Raw genomic sequence first — 17,487 nt, forward strand, 5'->3', positions numbered from 1 at the left:
TAAAACTGCTAACATCTTTTTTTCAAAAGGTGGTTGTTATGATTTTATTGAGGGAGTTAACTGTATAGAAAACTGGGATTGAAGAGTACAGTTTCCTTTTTGCCATACCTGGAAATCGCAATCATTCACTGCAGTATCCCTTCTACCACTACGTGACTATGATCCCTCACCAAGTCATAGCAGCTAACCTCAGGCACATCTGCTCACTGGCTGGGCAATATGGCGAGATTCAGTCATACATCAAGATAACTTGAAAGATCTTCTACATAGTTGCTGTCCTAGGAGCTGGGAAGGGATCATTTAAAGATTAACATGATCTTACATGATGAAGGATTGGATTAGGTTGTTTAACATTATTCTGAAGTTGTTTGAAAATGTATTGTTATCAATATAAAAACAAACCCACTGGAGTAATACAGTGGCACAAAAGGGACACTGCAGGGCTTTATTTTTGTTTGTTTTTTTTTTGTTTTTTTAAATCAAAGGCAGTTGGATGCCTGTGATGTTGAAGCCTTTACAAAAGTAACATTTTATCCGAAAAACTATACAACCAGTAACTACATACTCTGAAGAAGCAAGGCGGCTAATTCAGTTCAAAATAGGATAAAAGCAGGGCTTGTTCAGACTCATCATATGAGATTGTTTTGCATGCCCAGTTTGACTGTTTGCAGTGTAAGAGCTGCAGCTAAAATGACTATATTACATTAAGTACATCGTTTTTGCGCTGCAGCTCTTGTGCATATTTTGTATGAAAACAAGCCCTGCTTTCATCAATATAGTTTCCCTATTTACAGTACAGGCCGGGTAGTTTAGTCCTCTGTACTGAGGTAGTCAACCAACCCTTTAGAGACAAGTTCTGAAAAGAACCACTTTCCTGGAATGCCTGACTTATCCATGCCAGGTGGGTACACCCTAAAAACCTGCAAATGTTCTCTTTCAAACATCCAGATCAAACGATTAAGATTAACATGGATATTCCGACAATAAAAATTGCGATTAGCACAAAAATATACAATAGCATCAAGCTCCTTTGAGCCACTTCAAACCTAAGAACTTAAAAAAGTGCAAATTCTTCAATAATTATTTAAAAAATGGCATGTTCAGGGACAGGGAAGGGGTAGATTGTAAGGGCAATACATAGACCCCTGTATATCAGGGCTGGGTACAGGGACTCGGGTCAAAGAGGCTGTGGCGAGTATTCAGAATCCTCCGGTCATCTTTTTAAGGTGGCAGCTTCAGGGGAAAAAAACAAAAACAAAAAAAAAAAAAAAAAAAAAACAACAACATTAAAATTAAAAAAAAAAAAAAAAAAAAAAGGGGAGGGGGGCGATGCTTCTTCTGTAAGGCTGGAATATCATTGGACCTTTTTGTCGTGCTCTTTTTTGTTTCAACATCCATTGCAGCTTACGGTGTTAACCCCACACATCAAGTCAGTTTCCACTGTGACAGGTCAGGACCGCCCTCGACCCCGTTTCCCTGCTGGACCAATGAGAAGAGAGAGAAAATTAGTACAGGAAACCCATGTTGTGTGCATTCCCCATCAATCAGTGTACTGAGAGATTAATGAAATTTCACAAGATTTAGATTGAAGCCAGCGTTCTGCCACTAGGGTTGGATTTAGCTAGCCTTCTTAAAAATAAAGTATGTTGTGAATGACCTTTGTCTGTTGGCAGCAACAAGCTGACTGGCTGCTCTGAAAGATGACACCTGTCAGGGATTAGTTATGAGGCCAACAAGCAGGTGTAACTTTTTAAATTTAAAAGCAAGGTGTGTGTATTCTTTTGTGCAGCCTTCTAATCATTAGCAGCATAATTTCAAGACAAACAATACCTGCATCATGGGAGGTCATCCTCAACGTTTCCCCAACTAGAGCTTCTACTGCAGCCCTGCCAAAAATGTCATTCCTCTGAACTTGTGCTCTGACAACTGATCTTCAGCATCAGAAATATACCGACACCAAGACTAAGCTCAGTAGCCATTTTTTCAAGACTTGTAAAAAGAACTGACTCAAAATCAAGCAAGCCACATAGCAAGTTCTTTTCAGCTAATGAACAGTTATTTCGAACAGCAAAGTCAAGCTTTATTAGTCACCACTGTGTGACTAATTTGATTTTACCTACTGTGAAACTAACAGTATCATACTGTGAAAATGTTCATTTACCTCTGCTTGTTCCAGGGCCTCCTCGCTGGGAGAAACCCAGCCGGCCCCTCGGTGTGACAGCACCACGGCCTCTAGTCTGACTGGCACCACCACGGACTCCTCCCCTCGCTCCTCGTCCTCTCCCGGACCCCTGGAAGTCTTCGTAGCCGTAGTACGGGTCATCGTATCCGCCCCGGTAGTTGTGGTAATCGTATCCATAGTAATCATAATAGTCTTCATAGCCATAATAATCAGGAGGGTAAGAATAACCTCCTCGCCCTCCTCGGCCTCTGCCTCGTGTAGGTGGTGGCATGTGGGGAGGCCCGTAGTAATAGTATTCATCATACCTGAAAGAGGATACACAGGCTCAACATAAATATGGCTTCCTGCTTTATATCAACATTTAAATTTGGTAACTGCATGACTAAAAGTTCAAAGCTTCGAGTTGCATTGTTCCTCTTACATTTGTGTTTTAGCGGCTTGTCTCTGGGCTTTGCGCTCTTTCCTCTTCTGGTCAGGGGGCTTAGCGAAGACGATTTCAATGTGCTCTCCTTCGAGGTCTTTGCCATTGAGATCAGCCAATGCCTGTGAAATTGCACAATACAAGATTAAATGATGAATCTCCCTGCAATGACAACAAGTCAGGATACACGTCTTCAGTGTCACTGCAGAGACGGTGCACCCCCCACCCATACCTTCACAGCACCATCTCTTTCCTCGAAGTGGATGAAGGCATAGTCTTTCAATTTTTTCACCCGCTCCAACTTGCCAAACTGACTAAAGGCCTTTTCAAGTATCTCTTCTGTGACAGTGCTCGCTAAGTTCCTCACAAACAGCACCTTGACCTAGGAAAAGAAAAACAAAGTTCAGGCTTCTGGCCACATATACATTTAACAGCATGCTACTGATGACCTCGGCCTTGTGCCTTACCTTGGCCATGACCTCTGGGTCTGGGTCCTCGATTGGATCAGCCCATTCCACGGTGACCACATTTCCCCACACCTTCACCTTGCCACTCATCAGCCGGCGACGGGCCTGAGCTGCTGTCTTGTGGTCTTCATACTCCAGGAAGCAGAAGCCTCTATTCTTCTTCTTGTCGTCTGGCTGGTGGTACAATATGACATCATTTAGACCCTCTGTAGAAACAGGAAAAGGAGGGGAAAAAAAACAGGAGGGGGTTAAGTGGCTTTATTCAATATAAAATCATTTCTACATCAGTGATCTACCAACAAACTAGTGACACCAAACTGCCTTTAGAAAGTCAAATACCGTAAGACTAAAAAAAAAAAAAAAAAAAAAACTATTACCATATTTCATCAAATAGTGACCGGGGCCTTTATTGATCTCAATGGCTGAAGCTAACAGCCCTTTATCTCTAATTCCCTCTGTCTGATAAGTATAATTGATCATATTTTAGTATGAGGCTTGTTTTGATCCGCACCCAGTGCCCTGTTAAAATTGCTATATTACACTGTCAATACAAACTCAACACTTCCTGTTACCGTTTCAGATTAAAAGTCCTCTAGCATTTCAGTAGACAGAAGCCCTTAATTTCTTAACAGGGCTTTTATTGTGAAACATTTCATGGCATACCATTTGCAACAACAGCCGGACAGGATTAAAGGACGACAAAGCAAAGTGGATCCGAATGAATGAATCAAACGCCACCATTGTGTAAGTTTGAAAACAAAGCATTGAACATAACATGATTGTATTGTTGAATTTATTAAATTAAAGCGGTGGAAATGTATATTATTCTTAACTGGCACGGACATTATATGACAGGCACCAGGAGTTTATCCACCCTTGTTTTTTCCCTGGCCTGTGTCTGGGGGCTGGCCTTTATTTGTTCTTGTCGACCACACCCCCGGCCATTATCAGAGCCCCGGCTTGTAACTGACTACCAGTTCTTGTTTGAGGAAATACGGTAATATAATTCAAGATAAAAATATATAAAATTCAATGGTTAATATCAAAAAAGATCAAATTTTTTTCCTTTTTTAGCGGTAAGCAAATGTACAGGGAAATTAAGACTTTACAATGATAATAGTGTAAAAAGAATTATTACTTATTCCTGTCACTCAGAGACACCTAACCATGATACCAAAAAACTAGATTTGCTCCGTTTATTGTCCAGTCAGATCTTAGCGGTAAACCATCATAGTAACATGAGTCACTCCAGCACAATAATGAGGTCATCATTTGGACACAAACAGGAAACCCTTTAAAAATATTTACCCGTCAAAGCTTCACCCCCTTATTCTTGCATTACACTTCTTAAAAGGCAGAGTAAATCTAATCTAAATTGTAGGTATGAAGCTGTTGAACAAATCAAAGGATGGCACTGACTCACCTGTGACTTTTGAAAATTCTTCAACAATCTGCTCTTTTGTTTTACTCTTGGGGATGGAGCCAACAAACAGTCTATTATTGGCCACAGAGATGCACACTCCGATATGTTTACCCGGTCGAATTTCATTGTTGTTGCACTGCAGAAGAATAGAAAATAGTTTAAGTAAGGGACAAACAAAGGCAGGAGAGTCTACAGAATGGAGCCTATATCAACTTGATGTGGTTGCTATTTCACATGTTAACCACTTTTAGGAAATATTTCAAATATGTCTCTGTTTTAAATGTCGTTATCACATTACTTCATTTTCTTGACTAAATTCTACTGTCTTGTGTTTTGACTAACAACTTCATCAGGCCTTCTCTCTTTCTGGTCACCACTGCAGCGGAGTAAACGTACCAATTTGACAGCCTGCTGTGCAGCTTCTTTAGTGCAGAAAGTGACAAAGGCGTAGCCTCTGTTCAGGCCACTGAGAGGATCCATCATCAGGCGCAAGTCCCAGATGGGGCCAGCTTTCTCAAACAGCGGAACCAACTCATCCTCAAAAAGGTCTCTGGGGATTTTGCCTACAAATATCTGTCAGGTTGAGAGGAAAGGTTATGGTGCATGAGAGTCGAAATTCAAGGTGAAGACAAGAGATTGATGGCATCTAGGTAAAAGGTATCCAGTCAGCTCTTAGCGGTAAACTATCAGTGTAACCATGGTTACTACAGAAGTTTTTTAAGTTTCATCATTCAGACACCATTATTTGTGAAGGATTTACAAAAACCACCTTAAAAAAGTAAGTTTAAAAAAAAAAAAAAAAGCACCATTCTTGCACTGTTATTAAATGGTGTAACATAAGGGTGACAAGTTTTGTACCTCTGTGCCAATGGTGGGCTGTGCCCCTGAGTGGGCGGACTCTGGTGGGGGACCTCCATACTTCCTCTGGCCTGTTGTCACATCAAGTGTGTAGCCAGTTCGCTCCAGCAAAGCCTGACCGCCAAAAAACATGACAAATTCAAAAGGACATTGTTTAATCAACAGTTATAAACTTGCCTTATATTCAAATAGTATCTGAATTCAGATGACAAGTATTTTTGCTTCCAAAGACACTGCATCAGTATTAACATGTCCCAATCATAAAATTAGTTTCAATGTAATCTTTAAATGTATTAGTTCTCACTTTGATTTTGGCTTCATCTGGTCCTTTATTGGTGTCTGACACTTTGGTCCCTTGTTTCTCTCTCTGTCTGTACGTCTTCATCACGCCGCAAAGAAAGGCACTTTTGTTCTGAAATAGAAACAAAAGTACTATCAAACAATAATTAAAAAATGTCAGTGTCATAAGGACAACTTCTGATCATCTGTTCAACACAAAAAGAATAAGACAAGAATTACACAAGACAGCATATCCATCTCGTCTGTAGCTAAGATGACTAAAAGCTATTGCGCAATCACAATTCAACTAGATAATGCCGTAGTACATCACACTGCACAGAGGACCATCATCCACTTTGTATGAAGGCATCATAAATGAACTAAACAATACACCAACAGTTCGAAATGCATACCTGAACATGTGAGAGGTCGCTGTCCTTGAATTGCAAAAGGACTTGCAGAGCACCTTCCTCGTTGAATTCTTTCAGAGCCTCAATTGCTCGATCATCTAAGTCACTGTGTGACACCAAACCTAGAGGAAGGGGGACAACACAGAACTGATGAGCTACTAACAAGAAAAAGTTTTCATATCTACCTTGGACAGAAATTACAGTACAAATGAAAGGGTAAAAGAAAATGATTTACATGGGAGCCATTTTGTGTAACAAATATCTTGTCAATCGTGTAATGGATAAATAACGATTACTAAAGTTAGGAGAGGAGTGGGACCAGCCTAATCTAATGGAGCTGTATTCAGTAGTCAGGCTGCACTTTACTCTCCAACCAGCAGGTTTCTGCAGAACTAATCACAACAGATGTGACAGTGCAACTCGATATGCCAGTGCCCCTCTATACCGTGGCTGGGAGTTTCTAATGAGCCGGTCTGCATTCTCCTCTATGGAGGGGCCATCACCTGTCCCAGGCAGCCACACACCAGACAGCTGCTGCCATTGTTTCTGCCTCAGTCCCATCTGGCTGAAAAGGATAGACCAGTACTTTTCTAGATCTGACCGACCAAACAAGCCCTAAAATGACCCCCAAAATTTCGTCTTTACAGCTCAGCCCTGTACAAACTTGTAAAAGAGCTGATCAAAGCGATAGATATTTAAGGTGTAGCTGACATCATACTTACATCTATTCATCCCTCTCTAATAATTTAATGGGATATTAGGAAATTTCATAGAAATGAATGAAGAGATTGGACAGGCTCACCAAGACACTCCCAGGACAGGACAATGTATTCACCCTGACACCAGTGATCATGCAACCATATTGGGAATGCAAATGCTGCAACCATCTACACATTTTCACACCAGTAATGTGTAATTTAATATTTTGTAGCACTGCAGTACCCATTTTGGTAGGAAACCACAAAAAGTTGCTTCAGGATCCCAATTCCCCCATTCAAAAAGGTGATAAAATGACAGTACATGCAAGAAATTGATAAACATAAAAATTTGCATATTTGAATATGCAAGTATATTCATTGTGCCTTACCTGCTATGTAAATTTCATCTAGTTTTTCAGCAACTTTCTGTGGTAAACCAGCTTCTAATAAAGTCTGGAAGTGCTCAGAATGGGTAACTGCAGCAGAGGTGTCCATTGGTTCTTCTGGACCATTTCCATTAATATGTTCTGTGGCCATGTCTCCAGAAATCTGTGTAAATGCAATGAGCCAAATTAATCCTGGATCAAGGGCAAGACTTGGGATGTGTTCAGGAAAGTGCAAAGTCTCAGACATGCCAGGCAAATCATTCAAAAATACAAAAACAAAATGATTTGACCATTTATGATCTTGAATACAGAGTGGCTACCATATTATTAAACACAAATGATCAAAAAATAGGGAACGTTGCAGCGTACTAATCAGTTTAGCGTGGTTATGTGGGACTTTACAGTCTAGAGACTTTTCAGTATCCTGACTTAGCACTCGCAGCTCTCAGCTTGCATTAGGCAGAAGCCCAGAAACCTGTATATAGGCAGTTGACACAGATGTTTGAACATTGAGCGCAAGACAGACAATGCACATACCAAATCCTCCACAGAAATCAATTAAACGACATCTTGTAACACGTTGAAACTACCGGGTTTGTGTCCATGTGGCAGTATTTTCCATTCTAGTTTGTCTGGGTTCGGAAGTTTGTGCAAATGGAGCCAAGTTGACTTGCTAGCGCCTGTATCTCACCCCCCTTGATCACTGCTGGTGCAGAAGCCTTTTTCGCCTTAGTCTCTAAATTACATGTTAGCTTACCTTCTCACTGCTGACTTCAGCACAGGCTAGATAGCTTATACACGTGCTCCAACAGAGAGTGAGCCCCGGTTTCCGGTGGCTGACCAGTGAGCAAGAATGATCCCTTAAGTAATTTCTTTATTGATACTTTGGCAGCACAGATTGTGACACTAAGGTAAATACTCCGAAAATCATCTTAATGACCAACCCAACCGTTATTTCCCTTTTGTTTGTATTGATATATACTGAGGCAATAACTCGTGTAGAGCAGCAATCTAACTGTTCCCTGGTCACATTACTGCATCCGGCAACGTTGGACTCAGCAAAACGTGGACGGCAAACTTCTGTTTTGGCCTAACGTTAACTCAGCTAACGTTACCCTTAGCTAATATTAGCTTAAAGATATCATGCAACCGATACCGTGTAGTGCCTGCTAATCAATCACTTGTCGGTAAGCACGTGCTTTCTCTGTAGTTAAAAACATTTCTGCAACGTTAAAAGTAACTATAATGCCCATGTGGAAATCAACCTTGAATTTTCAATCTGTAACGTTAACACATTTCTTGGAATTAATTATTTTACCCGACGTTTATGACAACGTTAGATTTATCGGGGAGGGACTAACTCGCACACGTTGAGGCTAGCTAGCTAGTGGGCTAGTCTGCACAGCTAATGTAACAGCAGCCAAGCTAACCAGGGACCTTCGTCTGGACAATAACATGACGCGCTAGTACACATTTTCTATGAATGCATCTGCGTTCAGTATTTTAGTAGGTAAGAATAATGTCAGTCAGTAAAGCAGTAACGCAGGATCGCAAATTCTTACTGAGATAACTGGCTTTTGCCAGCTAGCTGCTGTTAGCTTTCAATGACAATGAGCATGTCAATTTCACGATCTGTCAAAATAGGCTAGCTTAAGCTAGCATGCTAATTCGAACGGAATTTCAGTGAGGCCATTGTTATATCGTCATTTGTCGGTTCGGACTTCACTAATTGACAAAGTACCCCTTATAAATTTACTTGGGTTCATCGAGGCCTTGAGAGCTAGAGGTTTAGCCTGCTAGATACGTGGTTTGTCAACGTGCCGCCACATAGGAAGAGTCCATTTTCAAAAAGCCGGTCTGGAGAACTCGTTCCCAACCACCACCAGTTTCCACATTGTTTGAAACAGCACCGCACGATTCAGACTTTTTAGCAATCAATTAAGCAACAATCACGTGACCAATTAGTAGCATTCGCCCTACCTGCCGCTGGCTCACCAACGTGTATGGTGTTGATTATTTAGGAAGATAAATGTGATATTTAAAAGACAGAAAAAGTGTAAAACTCCCGGCACTGGTCCGGCTTCAGTCATTCACTCTTGATGATGTAAAATGGCTGCCACGTTCACGCCTCGAGTTTTGTCTCGTCGATGGGGTTTCTTGGACAGCCCTGCACGGGCTTGCCTTGTATGCATTTTTACAGTAGAGCAGCAGGTCATCCACAGCATCCATCACCGTTACTAACGAAGAGTAGTTTCACTGCAACGTTACTGTTTACGTGACGGTTACAAGTGTGGGCTAACGGAACGACTAAAGGTTTAGTTACAGAGACCAATCGGACTAAAAACCAGGGCTTAACTTGCATTCAAAAATAAATAATAATGAAATAAAACAAGAAATTATCACAGTGAGATCACGGAATATTAATAATTTACCAATTTTCACATACAACCACTAATAAATCATAATAACAATAATGTTTTACGATGGTCGGTATTCTCACATAAGTATTGTCAAATGCCAGTCCACATGTGTTCAAATGCAGATCTGCATAAATTGGACCCAATTGGACCTTATGAGACCAGCACTTATACTATGTACCTTACAGTATACAGCATGTGGCAGAGTGCTTGACTGGGGGGGTGGTGAGGTAGGTCCCACTTTACACCACACCGTGTCACTCTTCTCATGGATTTCACACAGACTCATCTGCTACATGAACAAAAGAATATGTCAAGGGTATGTGTGTTTGTATAGAATATGATCATTTGCTTGATTTAACAAATTCAAGATAAGGGGGCAAGAGTTTAGACTAATGAGGAGTTCTTTATTTATGCCATGCAAAAGTAAATAACATTTTTTACTGATTTTGTGAAAGATTCTCTGTAACAGTATAAGAAAGAACAGCTGGATTTCTCATAATTCATTGCAATTCATTCAACTGGATCAGATTTTTTTTAAATGCTTTTGTTTGCTGCAGAAAATCTGTACTAAAAAAAATTATTAAAATTACAAAAAACAATGTTGTTTGTTGCATGACTTTCTATCAATAATATCACGTACAGTGTTGTTTGTTGTCAGTATCTTATAATGGGTTGTCATTGTGTCAACTGCAAAATTGCTAGTCAAAAAACTTGTAAAATCCAACTTGGTGGTATCTTTTTGAATTACAGTTTCTGGGTTCACATGTTTGGACAATCAAAGATTAATGCATGACTTTCTATCAGTAATTATCATTTGTCACATGTGTCAGTGTTGATCATTTAGAATTTTTTTGCAATACCGTTACTTTGCGTTGACAATCAATACAGTATATGAGATTGGGAGTGTGTTATCTGCTATATTCATCACAGCTACTGTGAATCATGGACTTAATGTTTGGAGCATGGCTTGAAATAATAAAACTTTAACAGGTAACTGACTCCAACAACCCCCGCATTTATAGAGCATTAACTGGAGTATTAAGCTATCTGGATGATGATGTCTTGAAAAGTTTGAGGAACAACCTATGCAGGGGTTTTAGGAATAGAGCTACAGAATGATTTCCTCTGGATTTTAGCACATTCTTTCGATCAATGACAATTAAAAAAGAACTATTTTAAAAATGTAACAGGATGGTAAAATATTACCAAAACAAATTAATATATATTGAAAAAGAGAATAAAACAAATACTTTTTCCACAGCTCCACAGATGGAATTCATAATAATGTCTATTCTGAATTTATGGGTCAACAAGCAGTTTACTACTCATGCCTCTAAGGACTCCTCAGAGAAAATACCTTAAACAGGCTTCTGCAAGAAATACATTTGAAAAAGTGAATACTTTTGCATTCGGCTCTAAAACTAATAGACAGCAGGTGCCAAGTCTGTAAAAGAGCTCTTGTGCAGGTTTTTAGGTACTAGCCAGGACTCTGTCTGCAATATCTGTGCTAGAGCTATTGAAAAAAACCTTATTTTGCCATAAAAAGTCAAATGAAGATCCAGTTCCTGAAGTCAGTATTGTGCTCATGGAGGTATAGTTCCTTAGATAGAAATATCAGCAAAATGGTCGGGAAGACAATAGCACTGTTCGTTGATCCAAGAGACTTATGTCAATAACCTTATTTTGAGGGAAAATGATTACCAAGATCCTCAGGTAAAAAGGGCTCAAGGATGTAATAAGTATTTACGTTTAATTTGTTAACAAAGAAAATGTTGAGTTTGAGAAGTAAACAACATCTTTATTGACATCAAATTACATCTTTAACCAAGAGTCAATATAGTATCCCTTAACAACTGGTATAGTAGTATGCTTTTGCTTTTTGTTGTTTTTTCATTTCTTTAATTTGGCCATTTTAGATATGCATGCAAATGAAAGCATTAATGCTTTATGCTTGTCTGTCTCTGACAAATACTTCTTCGTTGTTGGTGTTGTACAGTAACTATCACTGCATAGGAGCCACTGATGACCAGCAGAGCCACTGTTTTGTGGCTCCAGCACGTACTCTTGAAGGCCATACAATACAAATCTTTAATGCCACCACGTGGAGAGAATGTCTCTGTGTGTCCTTATCAATCAAATGGTTCCCAAACACTATAGCAGAACCTCTGTTCTTCGCTTTCAGTCTTGAGTATTCCCTTCTTGAAATGCACGCTTTTTGTACTGATGTTGAAGATGCAAGAAGATAAGTGTGAGTGCGCCTGTGCACTTGATGTGAAAGTACTTAGCTATATGGTTACATTACATATCCCATCCAATCTATTGAAGAGAAAATTAAATGTTTTAGAATAATGTGAAGAAAAAAATCTTTGTATACACACAGCAAATAAGATAAACAGTTGAAATTAAGAACATAAATAAAGGATCCAGATGTCTGGCGAACAAGACCATAATCAACTGTGGTCCTTTTATTTGGGTTGGTTATGTTATATTGGACTTGGGTTCCTTCAGTACAGATGACTACACCTCATTACACTGGCCCAAAGTGCGACATTTTAAAATTTGGGAGGCGAGCGTATATAGCATCTGGTTAGTTTATTGCAAAATATAAATTTTCCCTGGGAAAATGAAATCCCGATGTTAATTTTTACAAAAAAAACAAGGAAAAGCAGCCTTCTGATGTGAGTTCCATGTGTTGCTTTGTTTCAGCCGGTTGAAATTCTTCCATTTAATGAATATCTTCAGCCAGGCCTCAGTTTTACTATATTGAGCTGGGAATCAGCCATCATCCTAAATATGCCTGGACGTGATGGCTTTCATACTCTTTTTCAATCATCATTCTCTTTACTACTTCAATAAATGTTGGAGCAATTTGCTGCATTACTAAGAAAATTACCGGTCTCAGCTAACTACTTCATTTGCTCTCAGGTGTCATTGACTTGTTGGTGGCCTTCTTAGTGATGCCAGACAGAGCACCTTGGCTTTGAACTGTGCAGAGCCGGACTGACCTGCTAAACTCTGTGCCCCCCGATCTATCCTCTGCAGCAACAGTGACTGTGTTGACACCAGAGCCCCTGAGAATATATCGGACTTGTGTTTCATCATTCATGACCACCACACCATTTGCTCTGCAGCTGGGTGCGTGTGGTGCTTATCCTCATCCTGCCAGATCAGGTCAAGGAACGAGCCTAGAAAACAGAAAGCATCAAGAGAGCACATCGCGAGTCCGCTTCCACTAATCATGAGTCTGAACATCTGGCCTGGCCGGTGGACCTGCGGAACTTAAAAAACACACTTACAACACGCATGATAAGATAAGATTAAAAAAAATATATATCTTGATAGATGTGAATGTAACTCATTTCTATCAGTTGATGTTTGAGATTTTTCCATGCTAAAACCTATTTTAAATTAGGCATGGAAATGTTTATGTACTCAATTAACGTTGCTAGTGTGGCCATTACGTTTGATTGACAGGAGATTTTGTTTGAAGTCAATAAAATTACATGTAGCTTATAGGCAAAGCAGTAGCACAAAATGCAATAGTCCTCAATCTTATCAGGAGGAATGAAATTAGCATCACTTATTGTAAGGTTTAAGACAACGTTTTGATTTTGGCGAAAAGTGGTACAAATGCTATGACATAAGCCAAAAAACATAAAAACAGCCTCTTAACATCTCTTTGATTTAAAATCTCATCCTCCACACTTAGTGAATTACGAGTCTTAGGCCAAGGATTTATCACCAGCACAACCAAGGACGCAGGACACGAGTACTTAAGTAAACACACAGATGAAGTACAAAATAAATTCATATTCATCCTTGACATTTAAGATGTTGGAGGCGGACAGATGGATACTCTTTCACAGCTATTAAATATCCTTCCATTTAATCGGAACTTCTTCCATTCATCCATCCTCCAGTTTTTAAGCTGCCACTGCACTCAAACAATGAGTTTTGTCTCGAGATACTGTGTAAAATTAAGGATGAAAAGCCTACACCCCCAAAAAATACTTCTATTAAAGTTCAGCTAGTTTTATGATTGTTGATATTATTTTATAAAGTTTATTATTTATACAGCTAACATGAGATGTGGCAGCATTCCAGCTTCCCAGTATCCTGTAGAGTTCAAAATAGATGGTCTGATACCGGGAATGAAACTAACTCAAGGAAACTCTCTCATCATTTATTTCAATACATTCAGTGTAATGGTAGATCGAAGCCTTCACAATTGGGTATCTGGACAACAATGAAGATTTAATTTACACCTATCTAACCAGATTTTACAGATTGTTTTGGTTTGAAATTAATGCATGTTTGAAAATGACAGGAAAATACAGATACGATCCCCAAGGGGAAAGATGTACAGTCATATCCTCTATGTTTAATGTTGGAAAATATTTAAATTACTTTTACATTTAGCAAACTATTCATTGGAAGACTGAGCAGACAAGTGGATCTATAAACTGTTTCCACTTGGCTGAGAGTCCTAGAGCGATGACATTGCTTTAAAAAGTGATATTCCTGCTTCACCCTATTTAAACTTTTATGCTTTTCATAACCCAGGGATATAATTATAACACCAACAAAATAACATGCTGCCTGTACAAATGTTCCAACTGCAGTTCACCGAAGTGGCCAAGAAAATTAAACGAAATTAATGACCCTCCCTTTGCTGCTAACATGACAAATAATAACAACACTCAGTAACCAAGTAACCGAAACCCAAGGATTACATGTATCATCCATAGTCAGGATGGAAGGAGGATAGACTTATGTTTTGACTTTCCGCGGCCTGTTGTTATCATTTTGCGCTGTAAAGGGATTATGAGGAAGGCAGCGAAGTGAGTCAGTGAGGTCATTGATAAGGTTGGTAGGCTTCATCCAATCCAGGAAGTTGCCAGGAACACTGGTATAAAATGAGATGGACTGAAGCAGAAGTCCTCAATATAAAGGAGTCCTGCACAGAGGTATGATGAAGGGGAAACTTTCTCGCAACATGGTAAAACTCTAATTATCTTTATCTCTGACCTACTCATTGATAAGACTTTGATTCAATTGATTTTCAAGCGCTTACTCTATTGTCTCCAGGTAACTGCTGCAACCACAATGGGCTCAGTGAAATCAGCTGGACTATCTCTTCTTCTGTTGTCTTTTTTTCTTTACATAGCCGATTCTTACCCCAACGTTGACTTGTCAAACAGTAAGATTCATTTAAATTTGCCTCTTCCAGACAAAGCTTACCATTTATGATTAAGGCATCTAATTGTTAATACTGGTCATGTATATGTAAATGTAAAAATCAAAGAGCTACAGTATTTCAGTAAATTAGCACAATCTGCCTGTAATGATTTCTATTCTCAAAGACTGTACGCTGTGATTTTAATCTCAGATCTCAAATGTTGCTGTTTACCGCAAACTGTCTATAATAGTTTTTGATTCTGCTTGTGAAACCACTATCATCCTTCTCCAGTGGGCTGTGAGGAATGCACACTGAGAAAGAACAGTGTTTTCTCAAGGGATCGTCCAGTCTACCAGTGCATGGGCTGCTGCTTCTCCAGAGCGTACCCAACCCCTCTCAAGGCCATGAAGACAATGACAATCCCAAAGAACATCACCTCGGAGGCAACATGCTGCGTCGCAAAGCACAGCTACGAGGTACAGGCGCAGACACTAGACATGTCAGGCATATTTTTCTTTAAACTTCGTGCCTATTTACTATACATTGCAGAGGGTACAGTGAATTGAAATGGGTCTTGGAGAGGATTTCCTGGTCACCTAGTGGGCAAGCTGCATACCCTGTAACCCTGCAGTTTCAACATCCCTGGTTTAAATCTGGCCAGGCACGCTCGCTGCATACCACCCCCTTTCTCTCTCAGTGTTTCCTGTTTGTCACTACTATTGCTATCAATAAAAGAAAAATGGCACCAAAAAGATCTTTAAGAAATTAAATTAAAAAAAAAAAAAAGATCGAAATGAGTCTTGGAGAAATTGGTAGGACTGGTAGGAAACTACAGGCCTGAACTAAATCTTTCCCAAAATCTGCAGATGCAATCATCATTTTGGAAATAGTCTTTCATATGGTTGGTTAAAAATTGTTTTGTAGATCTATAATTTTTTAGGTTTTATCTTATGTTCAGTTTAGTTTTAGGATATTTCAGTGATTAATTTAAATAATTCCATTAAATGCTACTTTAAACTTTTACTCCGCTAAAAGTCAGAGGAAAACATTATGTTCTTACAAAAAAAAAAAAGAGTACAAAAATCGGGTAGTAGCATTTGTTTTTTCGTCTTTCCTCTCCATTGACCATAAATCCATGTAATATACGATAATACATCAGTCACAGCTGCCAAGTTTCTGCAGAATGAGCACTTTTTACTTTTCATATTTGAAGTACACTTAGCTGACAATACATCCTTACTTTTACTTAAGAAGAATTTTGAATGCAGAATGTTTACTTGCAATGGAATATTTTTCATTGTAGTATTGTTACTTTCACTTAAGTAAAGTAAAAGTTGTTGTCACTAATGTTTGTTTTTAGTTTGCAGTTTGTTTCAATTCTGGTTTCTGTTACAGATGTTACAAAGTTACTTAAAGTGTTTTCGACCCCTCGCACTGCTAAAAAGAGCATTTGATCATACACACACATTGACTTTATTTAATATGCACTTCTTCCTCCTCATCTGTTCCTCTTTCAGACAGAGGTGGCTGGCATAAGGGTGAGAAACCACACAGACTGCCACTGCAGCACTTGCTATTTTCATAAGATATGACTGATGGGAACGGGAGACCATTCTGCAGCGCTAAGCTTGGCGACAAATTGTGTTTCTTTTAATATGCACGAGCTCTTCTCTGTTTTAAAATTTATGTTGCCATATAATATTTTTGTAGCAATTCAGTGTCTGTGATGTGTAATTAGCCTACGATTTTGCATTGATAGATGTATACAATTAATTGTAGATTGAAAAGCAATTAAAATATGCACCCAATTGTTGCATTTTCATTCTTACATTAAAATCCATGCATTATGTTGTGTGTGTGTGTGTGTGTGTGTGTTTGGGGGGAGTGTGCGTTGAAAGCCGTTTTTGGAGCGTGTGAAACTTTTACTGTGAGTTGCTTTGGACAAAAGCGTCTGCTAAATGAATGAAATGTACGGAATAGTAACACAGGTAACAACAGGAAAGTCGATTTTGTGGTTGATTACAAGCTTAATTCTCCGTTAACAACCGATTTAAAATTGAAATTTAAGCCAACATGGATGAAAAGTCTTTGAAGTGCTCACAAAAAAATGGAAAGATGAATGTCTACAATTTAATGATAACCGAGCAAAGATTTTGTGATGTGATCGAAAGCTCCTTTTGCATTTGATTTGATGTAATCTGATGTAATTTGAAATTACCCTGAAATGAAATTCTTAGCAAAGGTATCCGGCTTGGGTTTGTCATGTGCAGAGATGCAGTGAAGGGTTCACACACCTGTTCATTTGTGGGAACGAATTTAGCCATCTTCTGAGAGGAAATTTACACTTACAAGTCATCATATACTGTGGCAAACATCATATACAGCAACTACACGCTCTCCATATTTCAGAAACATAATCTTTACACTTTTACGCCACTTACAGAGCAACATGCCGAGTTACGTGTTACCTTTTAGGTCAGGCCAAGAGTTTTTCAGCTGACCTGAACCCTGTTTGTTATCATCCGCCCTGCTGAAGTGTCAGTGAGCAAGTCACACAATCAAGCCCTGAATCAGGGCTGTGGTGAAGGTGACCCTGCACTCTGTCCACCCTGGAGGGACGAGAAAGACAAGGATACTGTGCTTTGTGGACATTCGGGGCTGGGGAAATCTTAGGTGAAAATACAATGGACTTTGGTGCATGCTGAGGTAGTTTGTGTGATGATGCTCACTGCCCGGAGCTCATGGCTTCCCCTCTAGCATCTCC

General features: G+C 39.3%; 2 protein-coding genes across 10 annotated transcripts; one reads left to right on the forward strand and one right to left on the reverse strand.

Moving 5' to 3' along the window:
• Positions 1–1,336: 1,336 nt before the first annotated feature.
• LOC120795592 (heterogeneous nuclear ribonucleoprotein Q) lies at positions 1,337–9,273 on the reverse strand. Of its 5 annotated transcripts, XM_040137607.1 has the most exons (13): positions 9,105–9,273; positions 7,128–7,287; positions 6,044–6,162; positions 5,656–5,763; positions 5,352–5,465; positions 4,890–5,066; positions 4,494–4,629; positions 3,071–3,276; positions 2,836–2,985; positions 2,604–2,725; positions 2,162–2,487; positions 1,831–1,886; positions 1,450–1,479 (listed from the first exon to the last, which is right to left on the reverse strand). In XM_040137607.1, the coding sequence occupies exons 2-12, from the start codon at positions 7,273–7,275 to the stop codon at positions 1,876–1,878; spliced, it is 1,617 nt and encodes a 538-aa protein (XP_039993541.1). In that variant the 5' UTR covers positions 7,276–7,287; positions 9,105–9,273; the 3' UTR covers positions 1,450–1,479; positions 1,831–1,875. The 5 variants fall into 5 exon arrangements, with proteins under 5 accessions (XP_039993540.1, XP_039993545.1, XP_039993542.1 ...); XM_040137606.1 differs by lacking the exon at positions 1,831–1,886 and having other exon boundaries at positions 1,337–1,479; XM_040137611.1 differs by lacking the exons at positions 1,831–1,886; positions 9,105–9,273 and adding an exon at positions 7,882–7,993 and having other exon boundaries at positions 1,337–1,479.
• On the forward strand, positions 7,940–16,513 carry cga (glycoprotein hormones, alpha polypeptide). 5 transcript variants are annotated; one of them, XM_040137613.1, is made up of 4 exons: positions 7,940–8,035; positions 14,633–14,744; positions 15,015–15,199; positions 16,241–16,513. In XM_040137613.1, exons 2-4 carry the CDS (start codon positions 14,651–14,653, stop codon positions 16,313–16,315), a joined length of 354 nt encoding a protein of 117 aa, XP_039993547.1. In that variant the 5' UTR covers positions 7,940–8,035; positions 14,633–14,650; the 3' UTR covers positions 16,316–16,513. The 5 variants fall into 5 exon arrangements, with proteins under 5 accessions (XP_039993547.1, XP_039993548.1, XP_039993549.1 ...); XM_040137614.1 differs by lacking the exon at positions 7,940–8,035 and adding an exon at positions 8,261–8,311; XM_040137615.1 differs by lacking the exon at positions 7,940–8,035 and adding an exon at positions 8,572–8,634.
• The last annotated feature ends 974 nt before the right edge of the window (positions 16,514–17,487 follow it).

The sequence above is a fragment of the Xiphias gladius genome, chromosome 10 (genome assembly GCF_016859285.1).
Source record: "Xiphias gladius isolate SHS-SW01 ecotype Sanya breed wild chromosome 10, ASM1685928v1, whole genome shotgun sequence".
In the NCBI taxonomy this organism is placed as follows: domain Eukaryota; kingdom Metazoa; phylum Chordata; class Actinopteri; order Istiophoriformes; family Xiphiidae; genus Xiphias; species Xiphias gladius.